This window comes from Uloborus diversus, chromosome 2, assembly GCF_026930045.1.
Source record: "Uloborus diversus isolate 005 chromosome 2, Udiv.v.3.1, whole genome shotgun sequence".
In the NCBI taxonomy this organism is placed as follows: domain Eukaryota; kingdom Metazoa; phylum Arthropoda; class Arachnida; order Araneae; family Uloboridae; genus Uloborus; species Uloborus diversus.
The window spans coordinates 17907484-17935347 of NC_072732.1; the positions used below are offsets into that span (position 1 = coordinate 17907484).

General features: G+C 31.6%; 1 protein-coding gene across 2 annotated transcripts; it reads left to right on the forward strand.

Annotated features, from left to right (window-relative positions):
• Positions 1-137: 137 nt before the first annotated feature.
• Positions 138-27864, forward strand: LOC129216884 (malonyl-CoA decarboxylase, mitochondrial-like). Of its 2 annotated transcripts, none has more exons than XM_054851100.1 (11): positions 138-184; positions 1390-1524; positions 4205-4345; positions 8217-8357; positions 9894-10049; positions 12664-12828; positions 15802-15925; positions 17681-17833; positions 20424-20651; positions 22285-22390; positions 26306-27864. In XM_054851100.1, the coding sequence occupies exons 2-11, from the start codon at positions 1441-1443 to the stop codon at positions 26421-26423; spliced, it is 1416 nt and encodes a 471-aa protein (XP_054707075.1). In that variant the 5' UTR covers positions 138-184; positions 1390-1440; the 3' UTR covers positions 26424-27864. The 2 variants fall into 2 exon arrangements, with proteins under 2 accessions (XP_054707075.1, XP_054707074.1); XM_054851099.1 differs by lacking the exon at positions 138-184 and adding an exon at positions 341-559.

Genomic DNA, 27864 nt, shown 5'->3' on the forward strand with positions numbered 1-27864 from the left:
GCAAATAAATTTATGCCCAGTAACTTATTAACGTGGAAAAGTCCTTGATGGTAAATTAATGAAACGAGTAACTTGAGGAAAGTGCCCAAACTGCTTTGAGGAAATTAGAGGAAATGGCATTACGCAACTTTCAGAAACCGGGCGACCTTAATTTGTCTCCAATGCTGCATTGTCTCTCTGAAAGGTAACTTGTAACATTATTTTAAAAGTTTAAGAAATATAATTTAAATATATATATATATATATGTTTGAAATAAATAATCATATAATTGTATTGATAAAACCGTAACCGCATGGCAAGCACATCAAAATGTAAACAATCGAAACTTTATTTACGTGTATGAAAAGTAAATGCATTTTGTCGTACACAGGCATGCTTACTTTCGTACGAAAAGTCATGCATAGTAATTGTTAATCATGGACGGAAAAAATATGCACGGGAGTGCTTTTTACTTTGCCTTGACACTTATTTATTTTGTTCTACAAAATAATCATTACTTGATTGTGTGAAATTTTAGTTTTATTTTTTACTCTGTGCGCAAGAAGTATGTTGTTTCCAGTAAGTCCATATATGAAGCAAAGAATCTTATTTTTGAGTTGGTTGACACTAAATTTTACTTTGAATCGATTCTTATGATGTTAGGAAACAAGTTCCATTTTAGTAAAATATATTCTACTGCATGTGCAATCAAATGAAAGCAATATTACTTCAGTTGTTTGAAACTATTTTCAAAAGGAATTGCCCTTGCATAATTAGTGTGTCGTTTTAAATCTTATAAAATTTTTATTCATGTAAGTTTTTCTTTCGGGTTTTCAGACACATTTGCGATACACACTATATTGAGCATTTTATGAGGTAAATTATTTCCATTGTGTAGTTTTATATACAAATATTTAAGCAAAGCATTTTGTCTTATTTAAAGCTATGTTTATTAATTTAATTACAATCAGGCTATGATATATAACAAAATTTTAAATGTTATAATTTGAAACTTTTAAATAAAGCTAATGATCCAGGGTTGTATGCTGAGAGTTGCAGGTTGTGAATTTTAAACAATTACCTGTAAGTCAATTTTAAAATATAAAAAATCGAAGATGGTAAATGACAAATTATCAGTTTAGATGTCATCTCATTACAGTACTCTCTCTGAAGGTGCTCTCAGCTTCAATGAGATGACATCTACCTCTACAGCTTGATTATCCACTATTCCAGACTGATGAGTTCATAATAAGGACGAAACTACAGTTTCTGTATGTGATAACCAGGCTATTGCATTTAGTTCTGCCTTAACTCTGTGCAACTTACTTTTCAATTAAATAAAGTGTTATTTCTTTACCTCATGCATGGATGAGTTTTTTTATCTTTTTGTAAAATATTCTTCCTTTTAGGTTCCTTCCAGATTGTATCTAACAAAGACAGCTTGTACCTTTCTGAAAAGTATGGCACCAATGAGCTCTAAAATACCAATGTCAAGACCGTCATTGGATCATATTATTCAAAAGAATGAATCTCAAGTATTAGAGGTAGGGATGCATTGAATACCATATGTTGCTGAATACAGAAAAATGGATATGTGTGCAAAATTTTAACTCAATATTTAGTTAACAATTTTTAACTACATTATTTGTATTTTTTTTAATGCCATCTTAAAAGTTTATTGATTTTGTTTCTTTTGTGAATTGTAAATGCATTTCCATTTAAAATCTTAAATTTAGGGTGAGACGGGGGAATTATGGGTCAAAAAACCATAACTTTTTTCCTAAAGACAAAAAAGGAAGTATTGTATTTGCGAAAAAAATTTCATTCAAAAATCGGCCTTAATTTCCATTTTGCTCACCCCTGAATGAATGTTGAGTCTCGACCACACATGGATAAGTGCCTAAGTACGTATAGAACCCCAAATATCCATTTTGACAATCCCTGAGTTAATTACAACGAGTTTTCTCATGATGTCCATTGTATGTGTGTATGTATGTCGCATAACTCAAGAACGGTATGTCCTATAAAGTAGAAATTTGGTACGTAGACTCCTAGTGGGATCTAGTTGTGCACCGCCCCTTTTGGTTACATTCGAGGGTTTCTAAAGGGGTCTTTTGCACCTTTTTGGGGGGAAATCATTGTTAATTTCGATGCAAACTCAAGTGGTGTTATAATTTGGCGGACACTTGGCGATATATCGGCAGTTTTTTGGTCGCCAACTTGGCAACAAATTAGGCATTTTTTTTTTTTTATCTGGTTTTAATTTGGCCACAGTTGATGATATTTAGAGAGTTAACTATTGAATACACATTAAAATTGCCAATAATGGAGAAATAACATTAAATTGGTGTAAAAGGAAGTTGTGATGCTCACATCAGCTTGTTTTTTTCAAGTATTAAAGGTAACATGATTTAATTTGACATGGAGTAAGCTTAAATAATTTAGAAGTGTTTCAAATAATCCTTTTGCCCAAAATATTTCATGCCTTTTTTTTTCTTTTTTTTTTTTTTGCTCTGTTTGAACTACAGTGGCTCCCAAAAATGTTCGTACACCTTGAAATTTTGCAGCAAAACCAAAATAACGCAAAACTGAATTCGAATATGAAATCCAATTTTTTTTCACACCATTCCTATCCCATTCTGAATAAATCGCAGTAGTTTTTTTCAAAATATTGCCTGATTTTATTTTTGAAATTTGTCAAAAAACGAAGAGATAGAGAAAAAATACGCCACAAAAGTCATCGTACACTGAAATATTTTCGAATAAATTCATAATTAAAATTATCATATGTGATTTTTTTATTATTTTTGCACTGTAATGACACTGTAAAGTCATTTGCCTTTAATTTTTTGTTTATTTATTCCCTAATATTCTGCTTAATATTTCAAAATGGCAGGTATGCGTCGAAAACAACAAACACGATTCGAAATTTGATTTTTTCCCACACAATAGACATAAATTGGTTTAAAATGTCTCTAAATTAGTTAATTTATAACATTCTATAGTGAAGTGCTTGATAAAATGATTTAAAGACAAGAATCGGATCGGAAACAAGGTAAGAAAAGATCAACTGGCAAAGTTAGCAAAGCGTGATCGGAGGTTTACAGTTAAAAAAATTATGAAAAATACACATTTGAGTGCTGATCAAGTTTTTGCAGAATTGAATGAAACACTTCATGTTTAATTTTCACCTAAAATTGTTCGCCAAGTTCTCTCATTAGCTGCGTTAAAGGGGATCTCTTCCCGCAGAAATTTTCTTGTTCGTGCGAAAAACAGTAAGCTTATACGCTTTCCGTCGTAAAATCAATGATAAATAAGCTCAAAACGTTTTGAAACAATGTCTTACTTATAGATGAAAATGAATTCAATATTTTGGGTTGAATTGTTGTATATCTATCTATAGAAAAAAAAATGAGGAATTTAATCTTAAGAACCTAGTTGGATCAGTTAATCAGGACGGTGAAGGTGTTCTTGTGTGAAAGTGCATAACTGCATCAGGACTTGGAAATTTAGAATTTTTTGGAGAAACAATGATTCATGTTGTTCATTCAAATATTTTAAAAAACAATTTTAAACTATTAGCCCAAACTTGGGTAATCGGAAACAACTTTTTTTTTATCAAAATAACGATAAGAAGTACACGTTTGCGTTTGGTGCCTCAAAAATTGTCCTTAAACTTAGAAATATCTCCTCGATCGCCAGATTTAAACTTAATGGAACATATTTGGAGATATCTGGCGGCTGGATTACGAAAATACACCGTTGAAACGAAAAGCGAACTAGAAACAGTCAGACTCGAAGAGCGGCTGAACTCTTATTCAGAAATTGCACAAAAAAAGAAAGAAAAAACAATTAAATCTATTCGCAGACGTTTAAAAGCTGTTGTTGATACTGCATGATATTCTACTAAATAATAACTTTGTAAAAAGTTACATTATTTACTGATTTTTTGACATTTTTTCAAAGTGTGCGAAGACTTTTGTGAGAGAAAATTTCCGGCACTTTTTGGTCCTTGATTTTTAAAAAATTAAGTTTTAATGTTTTATTAAAAATTTTCGTGTAGTTTTGTTAAAAATAGATCATAGATCTTATAATTAAATAACTATTCCAAAATATTAATTCTAACCAAGGGAGTGGGTCCTATTTCATTGAAAGTCGTAGGTGTACGAACACTTTTGGGAGCCACTGTATATTGATGTTGGATTTTAATATTACTATTTTCAGTCGAAAACTCAGCAGTTCTGCAAGCAGTACACTTCTCTTCCAGCCACGGAAAAGTTAGAAATCCTTAAAGAACTTGCTCAAAAACATGATTTTGACCTGGAGTCTGCCAAGAATGCTGCAGAATCTTTTGTTTCACATAAGGTAGATGAGAATAAGTTTGATAATTTTAAATTTCTTTCTCAGATTTTATTAATTAATCATCATTTGAACACTAGTTAATATTATTGTACAAGTTTAGAGATTGATATACTGGTATACCGAATACCGGTATTTCTAGCAATTTTGCAATTTCAAAATACCAGTATTTGCTGAGGTAAAATACCAGTATTTTTGGTATTAGCTGAAAATGATAAATATTTTTAATTAAAGAATTTTAAATTTTACTTACTAACTTATATTTTAAATGTACATTTCTTTTCCATGATACGAAACCAAAATCAATCTATTGATGTAAAAATTTGACTTCAAAATCACGAACTATTAGAATGTCATTACACAAAAGTAGCGGAAAGATTGCAAAATGATATTTTCATTACTCGATGGTAAGATGAATTTCATTTTCATGCACTTTTGTGCACCATGTTTCTATTTTTTCTATTTCCCTGACCACTCACTTTCCTATTTGTGAAAGTTAATTTCAAGTGTAATTTTGAATGTATTTGTTAACTTAATAACTTATTGCAACCACTAATTGCAGTATTACTCTATGATATTTTCTTTAAATATTTGTCTCAACTGCTGAATTTTGGAGAAAAACCTTTTTTTGTTTGTATAGCAAATAGTAGATTGTAGCCACCGGTATTGGTTTGTTGTCATGTCTCGCTTTATACTTACCAACATAATATTTCAAAATTATATAGTGGCTTGTAAATTTGCATAAAGGTTAAGCATAATCATTTGAAACATATTTTCAGATATTTACATAATTTTAATTGTAAAGAATTCCGAAAAGAATGTGAAAATGAACGAGAAACTAACAACATTAAATTTAGTCAAGTTAATCGTAAATTTCAAAACAAAGGGCTAATAACGAAAATAAAACACAAATCTCTCCTGCTCAAGAAAAAATTTTAATACTGGAAAAGTATCATCTCTCGGAAAGAAATTTCAACTAGCTATAAATCTGAAAAATATAAAATAATAATATACACAATACAAAAAAAAAAAACACACACACACACACAACACAAAAGGGTTTTTTCAAAAATAACGCACAAGAGACCGAGTTACTTGAAGATGAAGAACTTCTAGACAATTAGAGGAGGTGTATCGCGCATTGTTAGCAGTACCACTGACCTGCGTGAATTCAGAAAGAGTATTCGAAACTGTTGGAAAGTTGAGCACTAAATGAGTTCGAGTCAAAGAGACAATTCAATAGATGTGTTATGTTTTTTACTATTATTGATTTTTTATCGTGATATTTGTTCCTTCATTTTAAATTTGTTCACAATGCGTTTTCATAAATAATACAACTTTTATACAAAATAATAAAATGTGGCCCCAAAACAAGATAGTTTCAATCATTTTTTGAGAAATTTTAAATCCCGGGTTAATACCGGTATTCTGGTATCACGTTTTAAAAATACCGAATACCGGTATTGAATTTTTGATCCAGTATTGCAATCCCTATACAAGTTGATAAAGTGTTATTTTTAATTTTCAAAAATTTTTTTTTTCAGTTCAACTTAAAATCTAAATTACTTCTTGTATTTTCATTATTATTCAAAAAAGGTGCTCTTTTTGCAGTAAATGTTGCTGAGTAATTCCATGCATGACTCACACTACATCAGAGAACTTTTCAGTCATTAAAATGTTGGTTCCCAAAAAGGTATTTAATCTAAAAGTTAATTTTTATGCTTGAATGGGTCCCGGTTGAACATTTCAGGAACCTGGCTAGCCTAAGTAGAAGGTGTTGTGCGATTACTCGAAAGCAGAAGAGTTTTTCCTTTGAGCACTAAGCAGTTTATTTTGAAAGATAAATGCTGTTAAGGAATTGTCCGTTTTCTACGAGAAGGCCCTCGACTCCTCCCTCGTCATGTGGTATCTGATGATTCTATTTGGCTGTTTTCAGTGGAGCATTTTTTTGTAAAAGCAGCAGTTTTTAAAATGTAAGAATCACTAAAATGACTACAGACAAGTGAAGCAAGTGATGTAAAGGACACTAAAACTTTTTTGCACATAAAATGCATGCCCAAGTTAAGGATGTCTGGTTTTGTTTCCTTTAGAGGTGCGTGGATTGTTTACTGATCACCCCCGTATACAATGGAACTCTGCATTCAAGGAGGCGGGGCGAAGTGAATTCTCATGAAAATTGGACAATACAAAGGTTTCAAAATTGCTTATATGAGTGGTTTTTTTTTTTCAACATCGAACTGTTTTTTCAATGCAAAAATATCTTGATATATAATACTAGCATTCCCTTACCCGGCATTGCTCGGGTAATGGAATTGGCGGGGGATAACAGTGCTTGGTGCACTTAGCTACGAAAATCCCCTATGATAATTTCTTATTACCTATATTTTTTCTAATTTTCAGAGGGTCCCAGAGCCCCTGGACTCTTTATAAATTTGTCCATGTCCTTAACCAGTCCTTAACTGTCATTAACAATCCTTTTAAAGTATTGATTTTCTTCACCCGAGCAATGCCGGGCACGGGAATGCTTGTATATAACAGGGCATTGATTTTTATCATTTACTTTTACGATGTGAAATAAAACTTAAATGCTTTATGTATTTTATCTGTGATGATGTTCTTAAAAACTTCGTTTCCAGTTTTGAAAAGGTGATAGCAAAAGCCAGAAACATTATTATTTGACTTGAGAAAAGCCTCGAAGAATCACATGAGAAACAGAAACAATATTAAATTTAAAATTCGCTATCGACCAAAAATTGAGATGAAGTACTACTGAATAATGATTTGAATGGAGGAAAGCCTTTGAAAATAAGAGATTTAAATTTCAATTACAGGTTTGAATTTTGCAGAAATTAAGGGGTTTTAATTAATTTCTCCTGAATTAATTGATATTTCGAAAAATTCTTTCTTAGTGGATACTTTCATAATCACGTGTGCCTGCCAAATTTCAAGTCTGAGGTATCAGTGGTATTGGCTGTGCGTTGATATATAACCTATATGTGTATATACAGTTGAATACCTTTATAACGCCAACCTATATAACGCAATTCTCTATAAACCACACAACTTTTCAGAAGTAAACAATAGGTTTTGAAGATTTAAAAAATCCCTCTGTCTTGCTTTGCAAACATAAAAATTGTTAGGAAAATTAAATTTTGAAACAGTTTTTCATCGTTCCATCATAATTCAAAGCTTTTAAACGAAAATTATTACTCACAGTCAAAAGAAAATACCAAGATAATTCTTGAAAATTCAGCTGTTATGCAAACTATGAAGCTGCTAGAAGTGCAAGATAATTCACTTTCTTTTGATTGTGAAACATATTTATTTGTGAATGACTAATTCTATAATTAGTGCTTTACTACTCATTGCAGATAAAACCCATTCTGAAGTGCTAATATATAGATATATTCTGAATATTAGTTTAAAAAATTGTGAAATGACCTATATAACGCCAAAACCTTTATAACGCAAAAGCTCTGGTCCCAAGGTGTGCGTTATAACGGTCTTCTACTGTATATGTTATCTCAGGACATTGATTTTTACATGTATAGATGTAAAAACAGTAATTTTCAAAAGGGCAATTGACTCCTTGGCCCCTCTAAATGCTGGGCCTGGTTATAGAGAATCCTTTTTCATTCCAAAAGATGTGAGCTTATGAATGTAAATTAATCTATCTAAAGCAGCAAGGCAAACTGCAAATTGTAAATATGAAAAAAAAAGGGATAAGGATTAACTAAACAGCCAATTAGAAAAAAAAGCCTAACAAAAGAGCCAATAGGAATGCACAGCATATGAAAAACAGAAGTTTATTTCAAATGTTGTATTCATTCATTTATGTTTTCCATCATAATATATTTTGTTCGCCTTTACTGCTCAGGATAAAAATATTGCTGTCCAGTTAAAGGCTGCTGAAAGACTGAAGGCAAGCTTGAATCCTTCATATGCTCAGATATTTAGTCGCATTAGAAAACTGGAAGGTGGTGTCAAGTTTCTAGTTGATCTCAGAGCAGATTTAATGGCAAGTGAGCTGCATTTTTCTTCGTTACTTTTACCTCCATAATTAGTTATTTGTATAATGAAAGAGATACATGAAGCAGTAACTGCATTTGAGTGAATTTTATGAAATATGAATGCCTGTTGGTGCAGGGTTGGCAAAAACCCGGGTTTTTTAAAAAAGCCCACGGACCCAGGGTTTTTTGGTTTTTTTTAAATAAAACCCAAAAAACCCAACTAAAGCTGGTTTTTTTTTTAAATGTGGGGTTTTTTGTCTTTTTTTAGGGAAAATGTGGGCACTTGTAACATATTGTAGCATAAGTATATGGACAAAGCACAAAAATTGTCTTGGGGTAAAAAAAGCTGGAAAATTCAGCGTTTTCTGGAGGAAAGTATAAAAGATGACGAAACCTAAGAATGGTGAAGTTTCAGATTTTTAGTTTCCATGATTATCAACAGTGGCAAAGTTACTTCTCGAGTGATTAAATCTATTGTTCATTTGTTCGTTTTTAATTACTACATTTTTTTTTTTTTGAATTTTACTTTATTGTATTTCATTTTGTAATGCAGAACTACTGTAGAACCTCAAGTAGTTTAAATCCCTTTTTACTGAATTCCAGCTTAATCAAGACATTACTTAGAATTTTATGTTGCCTGTTTTTCTACTTCTATGTACAGAGTAAGAAATATTAAACATTTTCATAAGATAATGAAAATACTGTACATCCTATTCTGTTTTCTGTTCAACCGTTTGTAAAAACCTGTTAATTTCTTTAAAATATACCTTGTTTATTTGAGATTTGTGACGTGTTGGTTTGCAGAAAATAATTGAAGGGCCACGGGGAAGAATGATCGTAGTCCACCATGCTCAAATTTCCCTCATTAGGCTTTTGAGCTTGAAATCTCGAATCGTTTCCAAGTTAGCCTCATTCTTCCCTGTTAAAACTCACTCACTATGATGATTCTTGCCTGAATAATACTTCTCTTGAATATTGTCTGTAATAATCTAAGTATTCCCATAGGTTAACCAGAGTTTTTTAGGAAAATGGACTGATCGTTCTTCCTTGTATCCCTTCAATTCAAATGAAAGCCTTTTAGCTAGAGTAGTTTCCTCTGTACAATCTACAAATATTGAGAAAATCACACGTAACAGGACTTAGTCAAGATAATTTGAGTTATTTATTGACCAGGTTTAAGTTGTAAAAGTATTTAAATTAATTTTTTAAAAACTTCTCAGTAAATTTTAAAAAACCCAAAAGTGGGCTAAATAATAGGTTTTTTTAATGGGTTTTTCAAAAAAAAAAACCATTGGGTCCAATCCGGCCAACCCTGTATTGGTGTGGAAATTATGTGCACGATAATTAAAAAAAGAAGTTCTTTAGCAAGGTTCAACTGTATACATATCTTATATTTCTCTAACCTCAGTATTCTTAACATTTAGCTCATTGTCAATGTCTGTATGGTGCATTTTATCATGATGTTCTTCATTTACTTCTATTTCCAATGCATTATCAATCCCAGATTGAGGATTTCTATCTTTGATAATATTGTTTTTATTTAGAACATGTTGCCAAACTCCAATATCAATGATGATTCTACACCCCATCTTAAAGCTCTGAATAATTATTTAAAAGACATACTGTCATTCTCATTTAATGTGGGATTCCTGAAATTGGAGAGAATAACATGGGACTCGTCATGTTTTATGCTAGAAAAGGTACACAGTATTTTTTATTATTTAATCTGAGTTTTTAACTGTTTGTATTTCTATTGAACAGATTTGTATTGAAAACCTAACCCAGCATTACAATTTAGTGGCGTAGCTAGGGGGGGGGTGCAGTCTGCCCCAGGCGTCATACTTTTGGGGGCGGCGATTCGGTGCCTTTGATGTGGGGGAAAAAATAAAGGAACCATACTTAAAATTTATTACTGGAGGCAATGAAAAAAACCACTTTGAAATATTAGGTTTTTGTTTGACTACAAGTGATTCAGTGAGAAACAAAGGGGTATAAGTGCCAAAATTAAAAAATGGGAGGTAACCAGTGCAAATGGTAGTAAAATCTTGTCTCTGTTTTAATGCAAGATATGGTATCAGTAACTCTGATGGATGCTTCTATACAGCATGATTTAGAAAAAAATGTCAATGGAAGCCAACCTAGGGTCTGAACTTCAAAAAACATTTTTCTTGAAATTTTAAGAAGTTCACTTAAATACCTTTGCTTCTTACTGCCTTAGCTACGCTTCACAGAGTCCAAAATTAAAGAATTTCCATAGTGAGCTCCCTAACCTTCCTCATTTCCTTAACATCCTCTAAAAAAGACTAAAATGATATTTTCAAAACTTAAATTTCAGAAAATATTCTAGAAAAGCTCCCGAACACCTAAGGTCACCATAGGCTAAAACTGATTTCAGTTTTGAAGAAGATTTGGAAGACAGAGAGAACTCTCCCTGTCCCTCGAACCTTGCTATAAATTTTTGAGGTAAATTTAGGCAATTTTTGACTTAAATTTAAAGCATTTTTCGGGAGAGGACCAACTCCTCCCTCTTTTGTAGGAAGAATATGGATTAAATTAGTTTGTTTTTTTCCTTAAATAAAATTTTCAATTTTAAGTTCAATGATTTTTGATGGTTGGGCAATTCCATGTCAGATCAATCACCTTCTTGACCTCAACATCTCCGATTTTAACGATATTTAATGTGAGGGACAAATATGACAAGATAAGTAATCCTGCCAATTTTTAGAATTCTACTTTAAAAATTTTAAGAAATACAGGACTGTTTAAAATTTGAAAAAGTACGAAAAAACGAAAAGTTGTGACTTTCAATAGACTGTAATTTCTCTCTTAATTATAGTAGAATAAAAATTTAAAAACCATTTTAAAGCTAAAGAACAGAGCTTTCTATTGATATAAAACATGATTTTCTTAGGACTGATTAAAGTTTCAAGGTCATTCACTGTGACTTTTGACCTTGAATATCTCAAAACATGCCCCGTTAGATTTTTTTCAAAAAATATATTTTATAGCTCTAACACAATTCTTCCACCACACCAAAACTTAGACTGTGATTACAATGGCAAGGTACTGAAAAAAAAAAAAAAAAAAAAAAAAAAAAAAAACAAGAATGTTCACATGTTTTACTTTGTAGAATTCCATATGTCAGATCAGTAACCTTCTTTACCTCCTCATCCATTTTCGATTTTAATGAAATTTCATGTGATAGACACATATGACATTATAAGTAATCTTGCCAGTTTTCAGAATTCTATTGCAAAAATTTTACGAAATACAGGGTTGTTAAAATTTAAAAAGTACAAAATAAATGAAAAGTTGTGACATGCAAATATAACTAAAATATGTAAACATTCCTGAGTTTTTTGCAGTCCCTTGCCATTGCGATCCCAGCCTAAATTTTGGTTTAGTGTAAGAATAGTGTAAGAGTTATGAAATATATGTTTTTGAAAAATTCATCGGGAGCATGTTTTGAGATATTCAAGGTCAAAAGTCACAGTGAATGACCTTGAAACTTTAATCAGTCCTAAGAAAGTCATGTTTATATCAATAGAAAGTTCTATTCTTTAGCTTTACAATGGTTTTTAAATTTTTATTCTACTGTAATTGGGATAGAAGTTAGAGTTCTTTGCATGTCACAACATTCCGTTTATTTTGCACTTTCAAAGTTTTTATCAGCCCTGTATTTCATAAAATTTTTGAAGTAGAATTCTAAAATTTGGTAGGATTACTTATCTTGTCATATGTGTCCCTTACATCAAATGTCGTTAAAATCAGAGATGGTGAGGTCAAACATTTATTTATTTATTTTCATTTTATTTTTATTTTTATTTATTTATTTTTTTTTTTTTTTTTGATTGATTTGACTTGGAACTACCTGGTTTTTAATGTATTGGTAATGTCTTAATGAAAGGGGGGCAAATAAAGGAGCCGCCCTGGGGTGGCAGAAACAGTAGCTAAGCCATTGATTACAATGGTTCTCCAAAAGCAGGGGTACTAATGCCAATGATGCTACAGTGCTCAAATACCACCTCCTAAAATCTAGCACCCTCAGCAGAAAGAAAAGAGAGAGAAAAAAAATTCCAAGTTTTCTCTTATTTCTTAATTTTATTCATTATTTTAGAAAAAGAGTACATATTGGAACAATAGTTGATGTTTTTTATCACAACATTATTTTTCCTACATTAACTTACTATATATATATTTTTTTAAATAGTTGTTGAATATACTTAGGTACTTTCTGTCAACAAGAATGCCTAAATCATATTTTCCAATGAGGTTGAATTTTTTTCAATTCATTGGTTATCCTTTTGATTTCAGATCTCTGAGTATGAAGCTGTTCATCCCGTTAGAAACTGGACAGACATCAAGCACCGCGTTGGGCCATATCGAAGGTGCTACGTCTTCATCCACAGCAGCATGCCCAGAGAGCCTATAGTTGTGTTGCATACAGCATTAACTAATGAAATATCGTCTAACATCATGGTAGGTTAAAGTTCAGGTTAGCAATTGACTCATATTGCAGTGAACCTTAGAAACAAATTTTCAGCTGTTTGCGAATAGTTGCATTGCATGTTTCAGTAACAGGTGAAATATCCTCTAGGGTCATTCCATAGAAATGCCAACCTCAACCTCAGAAATTTTTTTTCCACAAAGCCTTAATTGTGACCTATCATTTCATTCAGCATACTTCCTGGTACATAAATCCAGTAACAGTTTGCAAGAATTTCATTCGGTGTTTTTCTTATGGATGTAAACGTGCGAGGTAGCAGAAAAGGCTTAGCATGTGCAAAAAACATGCGTCTACGTTTTCTTGTGTAATGTAAAGATTTTTGCAAATTTTTAAAAGTACTATATTTATTCTAAATGATTAGATGTTGGCCCAATAAAATTGACTGTTCTTTTTGCATACATTATAAGATACGTATTTTAATTAGTTTGGTTATTTCACTGAAAATATTTGAGTTACGTTAGTCACGAAAATGTACTATTTTCTGCTTAAAAATTAAACCAGATGATTGAACCAAACAGCACTTGGAATTTTCTTACATCTGTGTCATATCTACTTAAAAAGTTCAAAATATTTATTTTAGTATCAGTAGATATAAAATAATTAGTGTGACTAACGTAATATTTGAGCTGTGACTAACGTAACAGTTTGGATGTGACTAACGTAACATTTTAAAAATGGCTGCTAATATTTGAAACTTATTTAATTTAATGTACATTTTCATGAACAATTTTGAATATGTAGGCATTCTATATTGATTAAAAGTATAAAGGGTGAAAAATACCAGTAATATTAAATTGTAGACCTTCTGTTTACTTAGAAAAATACTTTTTTAAAGGTCTTTAAAAAGATACTTCCAATTTAAAGAATTATTAAAAAAGAAAAAAGGGGAGTAAAGCAAAATGAGTACTCTGCTGAATGTGCATTCAACACAAGAATCCAAGCTTAAGAATTAAGATAATAGAAATACAGTCTTAACGAAGGAGAACGTCTCTATTTTTTAGAAAATATATCTCCACCTATTATTAAAATGAAGTAATGGCTGCTCGTTGGAAAGCATTTGAAGATGTTACATGATACAGTGACAATAAGTGCTGCTGCCATATGTTTCAGAAAATGCAAGAATGATCATTTAGAAATTCAAACATTTGCGGTGATATCTGGAATTAAAATGCATTCTGCAAAAACGTTCGAATTTTTTTTTTTTCTTTTCAATATTACATTTTAATTTAAAAGGACGCACAACACTATTCGTTTGATGAATCAGTAAACCTTAAAAAATAATATGCTATTAAAAAGTACTACGGAATTTCTTATGACGATAACTAGTATATCGGCAGAATACTAGAATTCGGTGAAACTATCAACTTGCTTAAAGTTAATTTGTAAAAAAAGAGATATTTAGATTCAATTACCCCAAAATGATGTTATTCAATTTGTAAAAGCAGTTTTTTTTTTAATTTGTTTATTTATTTTTTCTTTTCGCACATTCAAATTGAGTTAATTGAACTGAATCCTTCCATTCAATTTATTACACTAATATAGGAAAAACGTAAAGAAAGAACCATAATGCAACACAAAGAAGGTTCCTAAAAAGTGCAAAAGTAATATAAGAGCAAGAGATTAATTACAAAAAGTTTTTTATATGCATTCTTCATCGACCAATTTTAAATGCCTGCGTAAGTTTCAGAAAAATTTGCCTCGTAACATAAGCATTGTTTCTCAGGGTTGCAAAAATGTTACGTTAGTCACAATGGCTTTTTCGGTGAAAAAGCACCTGCCAGCGCTTATTTTGCTTCAAATTTTGGTAGAAATGAAAAAAAGTCACCTTTTACATTTTAAATCTGCATATTAAACCAAAACACATTAATTTTTACTCTCGGTGTAAGTAAAAAGAGTTTGAAAATCAGTTGCGAATGTTACATTAGTCACTGTGGAATGACCTTCTAGTATTGTGGCAAGTTAAAATTGATATTACAGAATCATTCATTTACAGTGAACACCAGTAATAGAAATTTTCAGCTGTCGGGGGGGGGGGAGCAATAGGTGTGTTACAATAGCATTGACAAGCAAAATATCTTCTAATATCATTGTAAGTTGAAATTAAAGTTTCAGAATTTCTCATATTGCAGAGAACCCTAGTAATAGAAATTTGCGTCAGCCTGGGCAACACAAATTAAAAAAATAGTCAGCAGAAAAATCTGCATGAAATTAATCATAAAACTCTAAATCGACTGCAAGAAATGCTTTAAGAGAAGAGACTAATACAAGCAGTGATATAGTTTGGGGAGGGGGGATGTTGTCACCTGAAATATTTACTTTTAGTAAGAAACAGGACAAGATTTACATACCCGCAGACTTCACTGGGGGAGGGGGTGACCAGGTCCTTAATGGGCCCAATGGCCCCAAGAAATTAAAAAAAAAAAAAAAAAAAAACTTGCACTAAGACTTATTAACGCTGCAAATATACTGTGCTGGCCTCTGGGGAGGGGCCCAACATATTTTGTTGTAGGGGGGGGGGCAAAATTTATAGATCCAGGCCTGGTAAGAATAATGTAAATTGTTTTGCAACCACCTTTTTTGAGAAAAAAAAAAATCTGCTTTTTGAATTAAAGGTAGCATAAGTAATCTAATGAGCTTTTTTGACCCAACAAAAATTTGTGAACCATGATATATACCCGAAAAAAGGTATGTTTTCCCTATTATGCTTTCCCCAACTAGATCACTGAAAACTAGTTCATGCTATTATACCTTAGAAAATATTGGCTTAAACCTTCATTGGCTGAAACTTCAGTTTTTTTTTTCCTTCAAAAAATTAAGAGTTTTTTCCCCTTACACTAAGAAATAGTATGCAGGTAACTATAGATTTCTTCCTACAGATTCAATACTAAATTGCTTCTCTTTAAAATATCATTTAAATAAAATTTTTAATTTTTATTTCTTTTTAGTCTATTGTAAGACAAACTAAAGTGCAAACTGAAACAGATCAAAAATTTACTTTACCGGAAACCCTTGAAGATCCCAGGAAAATTCAAGCTGCTATATTTTATTCTATAACTTCAACCCAAAAAGGTATTTCTCCTAGAGTTTCACTTTTTTTTTTCTATTTTTACTATATCTCGAGACAATAACAGCATGGGAAGATTGATGTTTTCTCTCATGCTCAAAAAATTCTCCCACTCCTATCGTGAAAAAAAAAGGGGGGAGAGACATTTTGTTGAGTGTTAAAGGTTAAAAAGAAATTTTTAAACACTTCTATCATCATGCATTGCTTATTATTATTTTATTAACTAATTTTATGCTTCTGATCACAGGGGTTCCCAAACTTTTCAGATTCACAGCACCCTTTGAAGAATAAAAACTTTTTGACGGCACTCTGGCCAGGACCGGATTTGGAACTGTGGAGGCTCCTAATCAGGGTTCGAAAACATCATCATATTTTCGAAAATATCCGATATTTTGATATATATCCGAATATTTTGATATATATGTATATATCCGATATTTTCGACCCGTGAAAGTTAGGATATTTTGTAAAAATTTTATTGTGGGGGGGGGGCCCTTTGTTGTGGAGGCCCCGGGGCTGTAGCCCCGCCTGCCCTTTCCTAATTCCAGCCCTGACCCTGGCCTATCTCTATGATTTATAAATATATTGAAGCCATGGGCACTTCTCAACATCCACTTCGGGAAACACCATCCTATCACATCATTTTGATAGAAACCTTGCACTTTTGTTTTATCTTCATGTATATAATTAAAATATAATTCTCATTTGTAGAGAAAGTCAGTGCAGATAACTTAAAATTTTTATCCTCAGAAAGTAGTTTTGGCATAAGATTTCATACTCCTCTTTCATGTATTGAGTCCTACTGAGGCAGTGAGAAGCAAATGGGTGTAAGTGGCAAAATTAAATATTTGGAGATAACCGGTATACATGGTAGGTGAACCTCTCCTCTGTCTTGGGGCAAGAGATGGTACTAGTACCCCCTGGTAGTTGCTGCTATACAGCATGATTTAGAAAAAAAAATCAAGGAAAGACTACCTAGGATGTTATCTTTAAAGGCGTTTTACTCAAAACTTGAAAATTTCCACTTGCACCCCTTTGCTTCTCACTGCCTCAACTGTACTTTAATCCTAATTAAATAAGTTGCAGGAGGACTAGTGCATAACAAAATTTAAAATTGTGCAAAAAAAAAAAAAAAGAAAAAGAAAGAAAGAAAGCAATTACTGAAAATAAGATTTTATTAAATTAGAAAACGTATTGTAGAAAAAGTATTTACCCTAAATATTAATTACTTTAAAGAAAAAATATGAATCACATCTTAATGAACTAAGTAAAAATATTATTTCAATTAATAAAACTATATATGTACATTATTTGCATCCATCACATTGAGATATTTTGTAATTTGTGCAATATGTAAAATAATAAAACAATCTGGTATAATTTTACTTTAAAGCACAATTTTTCTAAAGTGTGCTGGAAATTTTAACTAGTGTAATTTACAAAAGAAAATGAAAAAAAACATTTAAATGTGATGTAGAAAGAATTTTTTTTTAATACTCTTATTATACATTATTTTCAAAGAACAGATCTCCATGAGCTAAAATCTTATTATAGTTGCATTTATATTTATTCTTGACTAACGCTAATAAGCGAAAAAGTTGTCTTACTTTTTTTCTTTTATCTATTTTCCTTTTTGAGAGAATTTTCATAACTTTGACCTTTTTACTAATCATTTTACTGGTACATTTTCCATTGCATATGTTTTTTTTTTATAAATGAAATATTTATTATTTCAAACTTTTCGGCATTTTTTTTATTAGGACTTCATGGCATTGAATTAGGCAACCAGCTAATTAAAAAAGTGGTCCGAGAAGTCCAGGCTGAATTTCCTCACATAAAACAGTTTTCTACTCTTTCGCCAATACCTAGTTTTCGAGAATGGCTGCTGTTGGAATTGAGAAAAATAAAAAATGGTGTGTATTTTTTCGCAGTTTTTGGTTTGATTCTGACTTATTTTTAAATGCATTTTTTGTTGTGATGAATATGTTTTTATGTAACTTAAAATTTACAGAAATATTTAAAACATGTTTTCAGTTCCAAAATTGGTAATAAAAATTCAACACTTTTAAGTAGTTAAGCATTTCTTGCTTTCATAGCTGGCAATTTTATGAAAAAAGGAAGTCTGCTCAACCTTAAAATATTTTATTAATGTTTTTTTTTTTCTAAACTGAATGACTTCTTCTATTGAGTGACTTGATTAAACTGCATGGGCCAATCGTACCTACGCATCATATAATTCACATAGCTTTTTATTTTTAACGTGGTCTTTATGAGAAGAAACAGTTCATCTGGTTGAAATTAATTAGCTTTAAAATGAATTTTACTATAATTTCAAATAACATTAGTCAAATAATGTAGAAAGAATATTCTTTCGTTTTGTAGGTAAAGATCACGGTTGAAGGATCTTTGTAGGTCAAAAAAATGTGAGCTATTTGTCAGTATTAAAATTAATTGAAATTGATGCCTCTATTTTTTAAAAATATTTTTAAAAAGTCATACAGTAAAACCTGTAAAGTTGACCACCCGTGTAAGTTGACCACCTGTCTAAGTTGACTACTATTTTCAGGCACAGAATTAGTTTATATCATGTAAATTCAACCTCTATAAGTTGACCACCTGTTTAAGTTGACCACTAAAGCAGTGCACCGCAAGTGGTCAACTTACACAGGTTTCACTGTACTGCAATTTTCCATATTAAGATTAATGTTTTTTTTTTCTCCTGATTTTAACAACAACAGAACTGTAGTTCAGAATCCTGCGATGAGTTTAAATTATACATTCATGGAATTTGGATCAGAACTCTGATGAAGAAAAGAAGTCATTTAAACGAAATTCTTTGGGCCACTGGGGATTCATATTCACGACCTTCGCATTCTAAGGGCTATACTCTAAGCTACTGAACCGATTAGCCTCCAATTACTTGATCTTTAATTTAAAAAGTAGCCCTTTACCCTTTGGAGGGGAAAATGGTTTGAAGCCAATTTACATAAAATTAAAATTATTTTTACAATTACAAGCCAAATATTTCGCGGAATGCTGTTCCTCTCCCCTCCTCAACTACTGCATTGAATCTGGTGTAATTAGTGAAAGCCAGTTTTATCATTTTTGCCCTTTATGACTTTGAGGAATGTTTCATTCCACCAGAGATCCTCCTTTGCCTTATTTCTTTTCATGATATTCAATGAAATTTCAATCATTAGATTCTTTTCACGACACTACATGCCTTAATTCGAGATGTTATCCATTTGAGTGTTTTTCAAATCCAACATCTATGTACAGTAAAGTCTCGAAAATCCGAGTCTCGAAAGTTCGAGGTTCCGCTTAATCCAAGGTGTCTTATTAATATTTTAACTTACATTTTTAGTAGCTAAAAAATGATTTTCAATAAAATCTGAAAATGGAAATGTTTTGCAACTGTGAAACTTATTACCTCCTACATAAAGTAAATAATAAAAATACAATGAGATATTGGTTTTAGCAACACCCCCTGAATGGCGCGAAATATTTCTTCACTCTTCAAGCATAGATTAAGAGATGCTTTGGAGATAATGTATTGCTTTTGGAATAAATACAATTGCAATAATAAAAAAAAATAGGTTCACAAGTTGCTGCCACATGAGTTGCATATACGAAATTTAAACCTTCAACTAAACATTTTTGTGTTACCCAAGATACATACATACACACAACCACGTATGGACACAGACATCACGACAAAACTCATCGAAACCGCGCACAGACAAAACGCATGTTTTGATTTCCTACAAATTTGCACACATAAATACGAACGAACATCGTGAAAAACTAAAGTCAAAGTTCGTTTGTACGGAATTAAAAGGGAAGTTAATGGTCAAATTTGCGTGATACATTTTTTGTGAAGACTATACTTTTTTTTTTAATGCAAGGACAGGTGGTTCTTCTTATGTCGTCCAAATAGTTTTAATTTTCACCCTGAAAGAAGTATTCGGATAATCCGAGTTTTCAGTAATCCAAGGTGATGTGAGCCCAAATTACCTCGGATTTTCGAGACTCTACTGTATTTATAAATATATATAATAAATGTGTGCATTTTTACTTGTTGCTTTACATTGTTTTTGTGTAAATTGTAACATACCGTCACCTCAGAGCAACAGTAAGACATCTAATCCCAGGAATAACACTGAGATATCCTACTGTTGCTCTGAGGCGACCATAGATTGACGGTAAATTATTAGTGTGTTTTGATGCATAACAAGTCAAATTTAAAACTGATTATGATTATTATTATTTTTTAATATGTAAATGAAATTCCTCAGGTACTCACTTGCTCATATTTAACTAAGCATTTAAAACTAATAAATAAAGCAATTGGTAGGTACCTGTGTTTCTGGGGGTATCAAATGTCAAATGTGTGTATCTCTCCATTTTTTTTTACCTGTGTCTTATGTATAACCAGTTTTTGTTGTTATCATTGCACATCTTTATTTTCTTACATCTTTTCCCTCATCTTTTTTTTTGTTACAGATAATTCTGTCATTTTATCTTATTTTACTGAAAGAGAGAAGAAAGAGATGGAGCAGATCTTCAATTGTGATATGCATGACGTGTGGTTTTCTCTTCACCAGGCGATCATATCAAATAGGTGGATCAGCGACGAGGACTTGAAGGAACTTTTGAGGATTCCTTTGTTAAAAATTTGTGCTCACTACTTGCTGAAAGAAAAGAGACGAGCAAATGTCCTCAACAGTGTTGGTATGAAACCTAACTTGTCCTATTAATTGTTGTTTCAAAGAAAGAGGTACCAGTATTATAATGAAAACACTTATTGGAGTACTCATGCTCTTTGTTTTGTAAGACTTTACCTTGCAAGAACATGATTGCACACTCATAATTGAAATAAAAAGTGTTGTTAGCAGACTAAAGAAGAATGGGAAAAAAAATATAGTCAACATGAGAAGTCTTTAAAAAATAGTTAGCCAGTAAATATGAAGTAAATATGAAGATATACTGGTCCATCAGACAATGATTGACTCACTTAAAGTTTAACATTAAATGTGTTTCTTCATAAACTTAAAAAAGTAATTTTTATTGAATGTTTTTCCTCATTTAATTCGTGTAATGTAGGTGATTAACTTCAATTTAATGTTTTAAAAAAATAATAATAATAATAGTTGTAAATGCGCAAAATAATTGCAAAACTATGAATAAAATAATTTTAGCTTAAATAAAATGATATGCCTTGATGGGGATCGATCGACTTCTGAATCATGCAATCATGCATTTAGAGGTGATTCAAATTGGTTTTTAGTAGGTATGTACCAAATAACGAAGGTTTGTACGCTCTGGTAAAACCTGGAATTGTCAGGGGAAAAGACATAGTTAAAAATGTCAGGGTAACTGATAATTATGGCAGCATGTCATGTTGTAAATTGAGAATCTTGCATTTACATTCATATAATTACAACCTAAGTTGCTTAAATATCATTACAAATTATAATTTAATCTAGTGATTTTCAGCTACCTCTTCCTGAATATGACTGAAGAGATGCTATCGTCTCTTCATTAGCTTCTAAAATTTATTAAAATTGAAATTAAGGCGTCAATTCAAACATTGCATGCTCACTTTTTTTTTTAGTCTTTAAAGTTAATATAATGTGGCCTACGATTTAAGAAAAGCTACTAAATTTAAATGCAACATCTGAGTGATGTTAAGAAATGTGTATGAAATAAGAAAGAGTTAAAAGATGAAATGAATGGAAGATAATATTTTAAAGAATGTGAAATACATTAAATAATTAGAGGGAAAAAATCGAGTTTGTTAGAGTAGATCATTTTAGAACTAATACTCTAACATAGCCGCAGGTATGCGTAGAAATATTAAAGCATTTATCATCCCTCCTCCCTCAACCTACTATTAACTTTTATGAATTTCAAATCATTATTTTGAAAAATTGCAAGTACAAAAAATTCACAATTTTATATCAATTATTATTATTTTTCTTTCTTCTTTTTATTTACTAGTAATAGCTCCAAAGCCTTTACTAATCACATTTTCAAAAATTTAAAAAAAAAGCACATTTAAAGCCTGTACATTGCTGTAATGGGTTGTCTTCTCCAAAATTTTGCTTAATTGTTTCAAAAATTACGTAAATTGGTTTTATATCACGTTTTAAAAAAATGTCTGCATTTTAAATGAAAGCAACATAATTGACCTTCTCTGTTAGGTCATAACAGAAATTTATCAACAATGGCATCTACCCTGTAAAAAGATGCATTGCCCTGAATGCCTGTGTCTGTGTCAAGTTGTAGCAGGATAATTCAGTGCTAAAAAGTATTAAAGTGCTCAAATACTTTCAAAGAGAAATAATAATCTTTCTTTATTTAGCACATTTCCATTTAAGAAATGGAGCTGTACTGTGGAGGCTGAACTGGGCAGGGGACACTTCTCCCAGAGGATTGGATAATTCTTGTGGAATCATGGTAAATTACAGGTAAACATTCTTGCTGTTTTTTGATCAATCACAATAGCTTATTGCTTTCATTTGACTGTTTTGGCATTCCTATGGTTTTATTTTCCCTTCAGCACCCTCTCTGCAGCATCACCTTCGACCGACTTCTCACGATGCTGCTCCTCTAGCGAAATCAGTCTCCAGGTTGCATCCATGTTCTACACACACGCGCATACATACACAACTACACACACACACACACAAACACATACACCTACACACATACACACAACTACACACACGAACACCTACACACATACACACAACTACACATACAAACACCTACACAGATACACAACTACACACACAAACACCTACACACATACACACAACTACACATACAAACACCTACACACATACACACAACTACACACACAAACACCTACACACATACACACAACTACACATACACACAACTACACATACAAACACCTACACACATACACACAACTACACACACAAACACCTACACACATACACACAACTACACATACAAACACCTACACACAACTACACACACAAACACCTACACACATACACACAACTACACACACAAACACCTACACACATACACACAGCTACACCTACACACATACACACAACTACCCACACACTCGAGTCTGCACACAAACACATATGCCTACACACACATACACATTCCCCCCACACACACAAACACTCATACACACAACTACCCACACACTCATGCATACACACACATACACATTCCCCCCACACACACAAACACTCATACACACAACTACCCACACACTCATGCCTGCACACAGACACAAACACACATGCCTACACACAAACACACATACCCCCCTACACACACAAACACCTACACGCATACACACAACTACCCACATACTCCAGTCTGCACACAAACACATATGCCTACACACACATACACATTCCCCCCACACACACAAACACTCATACACACAACTACCCATACACTCATGCCTGCACACAGACACAAACGCACATGCCTACACACAAACACACAAACCCCCTACACACAAACACACATACCCCCTCCCCCACACATAAATACACACGCCTACATACACACACACACACCCGTGATTGCGAAAAACATAATTTGAATTCAAAAGGTCGAAATTCAAATTATTTTTTTTCCCTAGCTATGCTTGTGTAAATATCTGCTATGTGTTTGTTTGATAGCTGGAAGAAAATGCATATTCATGTAACTTTTCATGCCTTTGGTGGCATAAGTTTTGGAATGGGGTTGTTTCCAAAATTTTGAAAGTATTTTTTTCTGAAAGAGCATGCTTAAAAACATAGAATCTGACCATATTTTAATACATTTGTTTATGTTTAATATTTTTAAAAAATTACTTAAATCGGTGCGCTTTCATTGTTTACGGCTTCTGCCGATGACATCACAAATGATGAAATACTATTCAGTGTTGCCACTCACAGAGCTAAATATTTAATTCGCATCTTTACTCACGTGTATTGGCAACAATGTGGTTGATAGCAAGCGTAGAGCGCAATTTTAATTTGCTGCTTGATTATCATAACGTGGAAACATAGTAGAAAGATGTGGCAAAGTGCATCATTTGTGAGGTCACCAAGACCACGCCTTGTTTGGAAAATCGGACATTTAAAAAAATTAATTTGAAAAAAAAAAACTGTTGGGAAAATGAAAGTATTTTCTGCATCCATGTTATTTATTTATTTATTTTTTTTTTTTTTTTTTTTTTTTTTTTTTTTTTTTTTTTTTGCTCATTCTATTCATTTCAGTGACTAAAAGTAGTACTTTTGACTGAAGGAAACCACCCCATTATCATATTTTTAGTAGTTTTGTGCATGAAATAATTTTAACCAGACATTCAAAATTTATTGTAGGATTAAAATTTCTGTCTCTTCTTAAAAATATGAGAGACACAAGTCTTGTTCCACATATTACGTTATCTGTTCTTGATAGATGCATTTTTATAATTTCATGCACCATAACATACACAGTACTTTTCCCTACTTGTACTTTTAGATACCTGTTGCATGCCTGAAATTAGAAATATCTTTCAAGATTTTGAGTGCAAATATTTATTCTGCATAAAACCTAAAAATGAGTAACATTCATACCAAATAATGAAGTTTAAAACTTATCAGAAGATCAAATTAAAGTTACTGTCGGCCCCGCTTAATCGAATATCGTCAGTTCCAAGAAATATTAATCGATTAAGCGGGGTAATTCGATTAAGCAAGGATTAAGCTGGGATTTTGGGGGTCGATTAAGCAGGGAAAACGTCCTTAACTTTCTAAATTGACGACAGTTGTCTGTTATTGACAACCTAATAATAATAAAACAATAGCTATATAAAGTCAAAGAACAGTAAAAATGTCTTGTAAGGGTTAAGTTTGTTCTTAAGAAAAGTTTAATTAGTTATAGTTATTTTTTAAAAGCTGTGTCGCCCGGCTTTGTACAGTCTACCTCGAAAATAAAACTTATGTCAAGTAAGGGGTGTGCAATAATTAGGCTTAAATAATAGAAAAAAAATCCTGTAAAATGTGCTGTCAAAATAATGATTCTTAAATTTCGATAACGGCAAATCTTAAAGTCCCAAATAAATTAAACGCAACCCTCCATTATTACAACTAAAATCTTCGATCATCATCTGGTTGGCAGTACAAAAAGAAAGATAACCAAAAAAATACGGAAAAGGGGAAATTTGTAAGATTTTATTTGTTCACAGTTGAGAAAAAAAAAATGGCAGCAGATCAAAAATGATTTTATTCACGTTAATTTAAACTCAACTCGTTGGAAAGCGATAAATTTAAGATTTGGTATGCGGATGTTCCATTATGCTTGAAAATGCTTTTAAATTTTTTCCCGTTGATTTTACAGCCTTGGAGTTTTTTTTTTTTCTGAAATTAGTAGGAAATTAATCAATTTCAAGGTTTTTTTTTTTTTTTTTTTTTTTTTTTTTTTTTTTTTTGGGCTTTTGAATGGGACCTGTATCAAGAAAATAATTATTTTTGGTAGAAAGAGCCATTTGATGACATTTTCGTGTCTTAAAATTAAAATTTGAACGGTGTGGTACTATTTTTGCATCGAAAACCCCACGTTCCTTCTCCGGTGCCCAAGCCAAGGCCCCCTGCCGAATTTGGTGAGATCTGACGTAAACTGGATTTGTATAAGGAACATACACACATATATACACATATATTCTCTGCTGTATTTATATAGATTAGTTTAAATAGATATTCTGTAGTCTTCTTCAGGCATTCTTCCTTTTCATGCATTTTGATTAACTTAGTAAACATCGTGCTCAAGCTACTTTTTTTATAGATAAGAAATAATTTTTTCAGTTACTAATACAAAATGGAATCATGGGGTGAATATTGCAAGTGGATAACTACAATTCAGCTGTTTGAGGCAAACTCAAAAATATATATATATTTATTTTATTTATTTATTATTTTATTTATTTATTATTTTATTTATTTATTTATTTATTATTTTATTTATTTATTTATTTATTATTTTATTTATTTTGTTATTATTATTATTATTATTATTATTATATATATATATATTATTATTTTATTATTTTTTATTTTTTTTGAGAATGTGAGGACTTGCAGTACTAAAACTAGCCATGTTACTCCAATCTTGCTATCCAGATTTATTCACCAATTAGATGTGTGAACTTGCCTAGTTATAGAATAGATTTATTTTTTCTGATGATCAACTTATCTACTTTTGAAAATTCTATGTAGTACCTGTGAATTATCTTCAACAGGTTACCTATTTGTTGTATATTGTAAACCTCACCTAACAAAATTTTTCTTTGCAATTTTCCATATTTTGCCAACTTTATAGTATTCACCTCATGAAATATAAACATAATAATTTTCTTTCAGATATTACATAGATGAAACAGAAGAAAATTCCAGAAACTATGTAGAAAACTATCATGTGGCTGCTAGCGATGAAGTAAAAGATCTGCTAGCTCCAGTGTTCAGTAAATCATCCTTGTAGTGCAATCCAAAATAAAAAGTTTCATTGTTTTTCATTGAAAGTTATATTTGTCCTAAGGCATTGTTTCTTGTTAAAAATGTACAGTCAAATTTTATTTCTAGTTTCTTTTTCTTTCATTTGGATGTGATATTTGGGGTTGAATGTTTTCATGAAATTGATTTTTTTGAAACAATTTTAAGTATTTTAGCAGACGCGATATCTGACCATATTCGGCAAGGCGGATCAAAACTTTTTTAAAGGGAGGGGTAATTGAATTTTTTTACATGCCCTTTACTAAGTTCCTGGTTTGCAAACGTTCAATAATTCGGACTTCAATTCGAAAATATTTCCAGGGAGGTTGCCAAACCTTTCTTCCCCTGAATTTAAAATTATGAAAGATTGTCTGAAATTGCGTTTTTTGAACTTTAATATCGAAAATTTTCCAATGGTGAGTCCCTCAAGAGAGGGGCGATTGCCTCATCACCCATCCCTTGTATCCATCCTTAATCTTCGGTGATGATTAGTCATCTTATAAATGATACCATGATCAAAACAACTGCATGACTGTGCCCGATAAAAAAAAGTTGTTTTTGCCAAATTGTTTTGCTGATTTAGTTAGAGTAAGATTTGTTTATATGGATGTGCATTACGTGTTTTGCCATCTGAGTAAAACACACATGTATTTCCTGCTTTTGACTGCAATTGATTGTTATCGTATAATTGAAATGTTTTCCCAAAATTCTTTAAAACCAATTAAAATTGGTTGGTGCACAGCTTCACTGTGCTGCCAAGGTTAGCACAGGGCTTAACTCGCTCTGTAGGTCACAGAAACTTGACTCCAATACTTTTCTATTTTATCTGAATTTATAAAGTTTAGATGGAATTCAGAGGATTTATGTATGGAAATAATTCTTGAAGACTCTTATGCTCCCACACTTCTTTTGATAGAAATTACGCCTGAGGTTCTCAAAAAAAAAAGTATGCAATAGTCAGTGATGCTGGGATAAATTTTTCGAAAGCTACTCTTAAACCATTTAAAACTAGAATCTAGGTACAATGTACATACTAGCGGAAAATACTAACATTTTTCCTGATTGGTCTTCCAAATGCTACAAAATTAAAAACGGAATCATAATTTTGTTTTTGATTCTACTTTAAAGTTTTATATCACAATTGCTTGAATCAGATTTGTGTCAGCTACTCAGTAACTACTTTGTTTTTAATTTTCTTTTGCAATATGTGAAATAATTTTGTTGTAATTGTCTTCTAGGTTTAGATTTGTAAAAGGTATTTTAGTGGCCATCATGTACATTTCAATGTATTTTTGTATTTTCCTACAAAACTGTGTTGTACAAATCTTGACAGTATAAGAGGAAATAATTAATCAATTGAATTGTATTTTGATACTATGTGTGCTGTGAATTCATGTTTTATAGCTTTAATGAATAAAGTTTTATTTTTA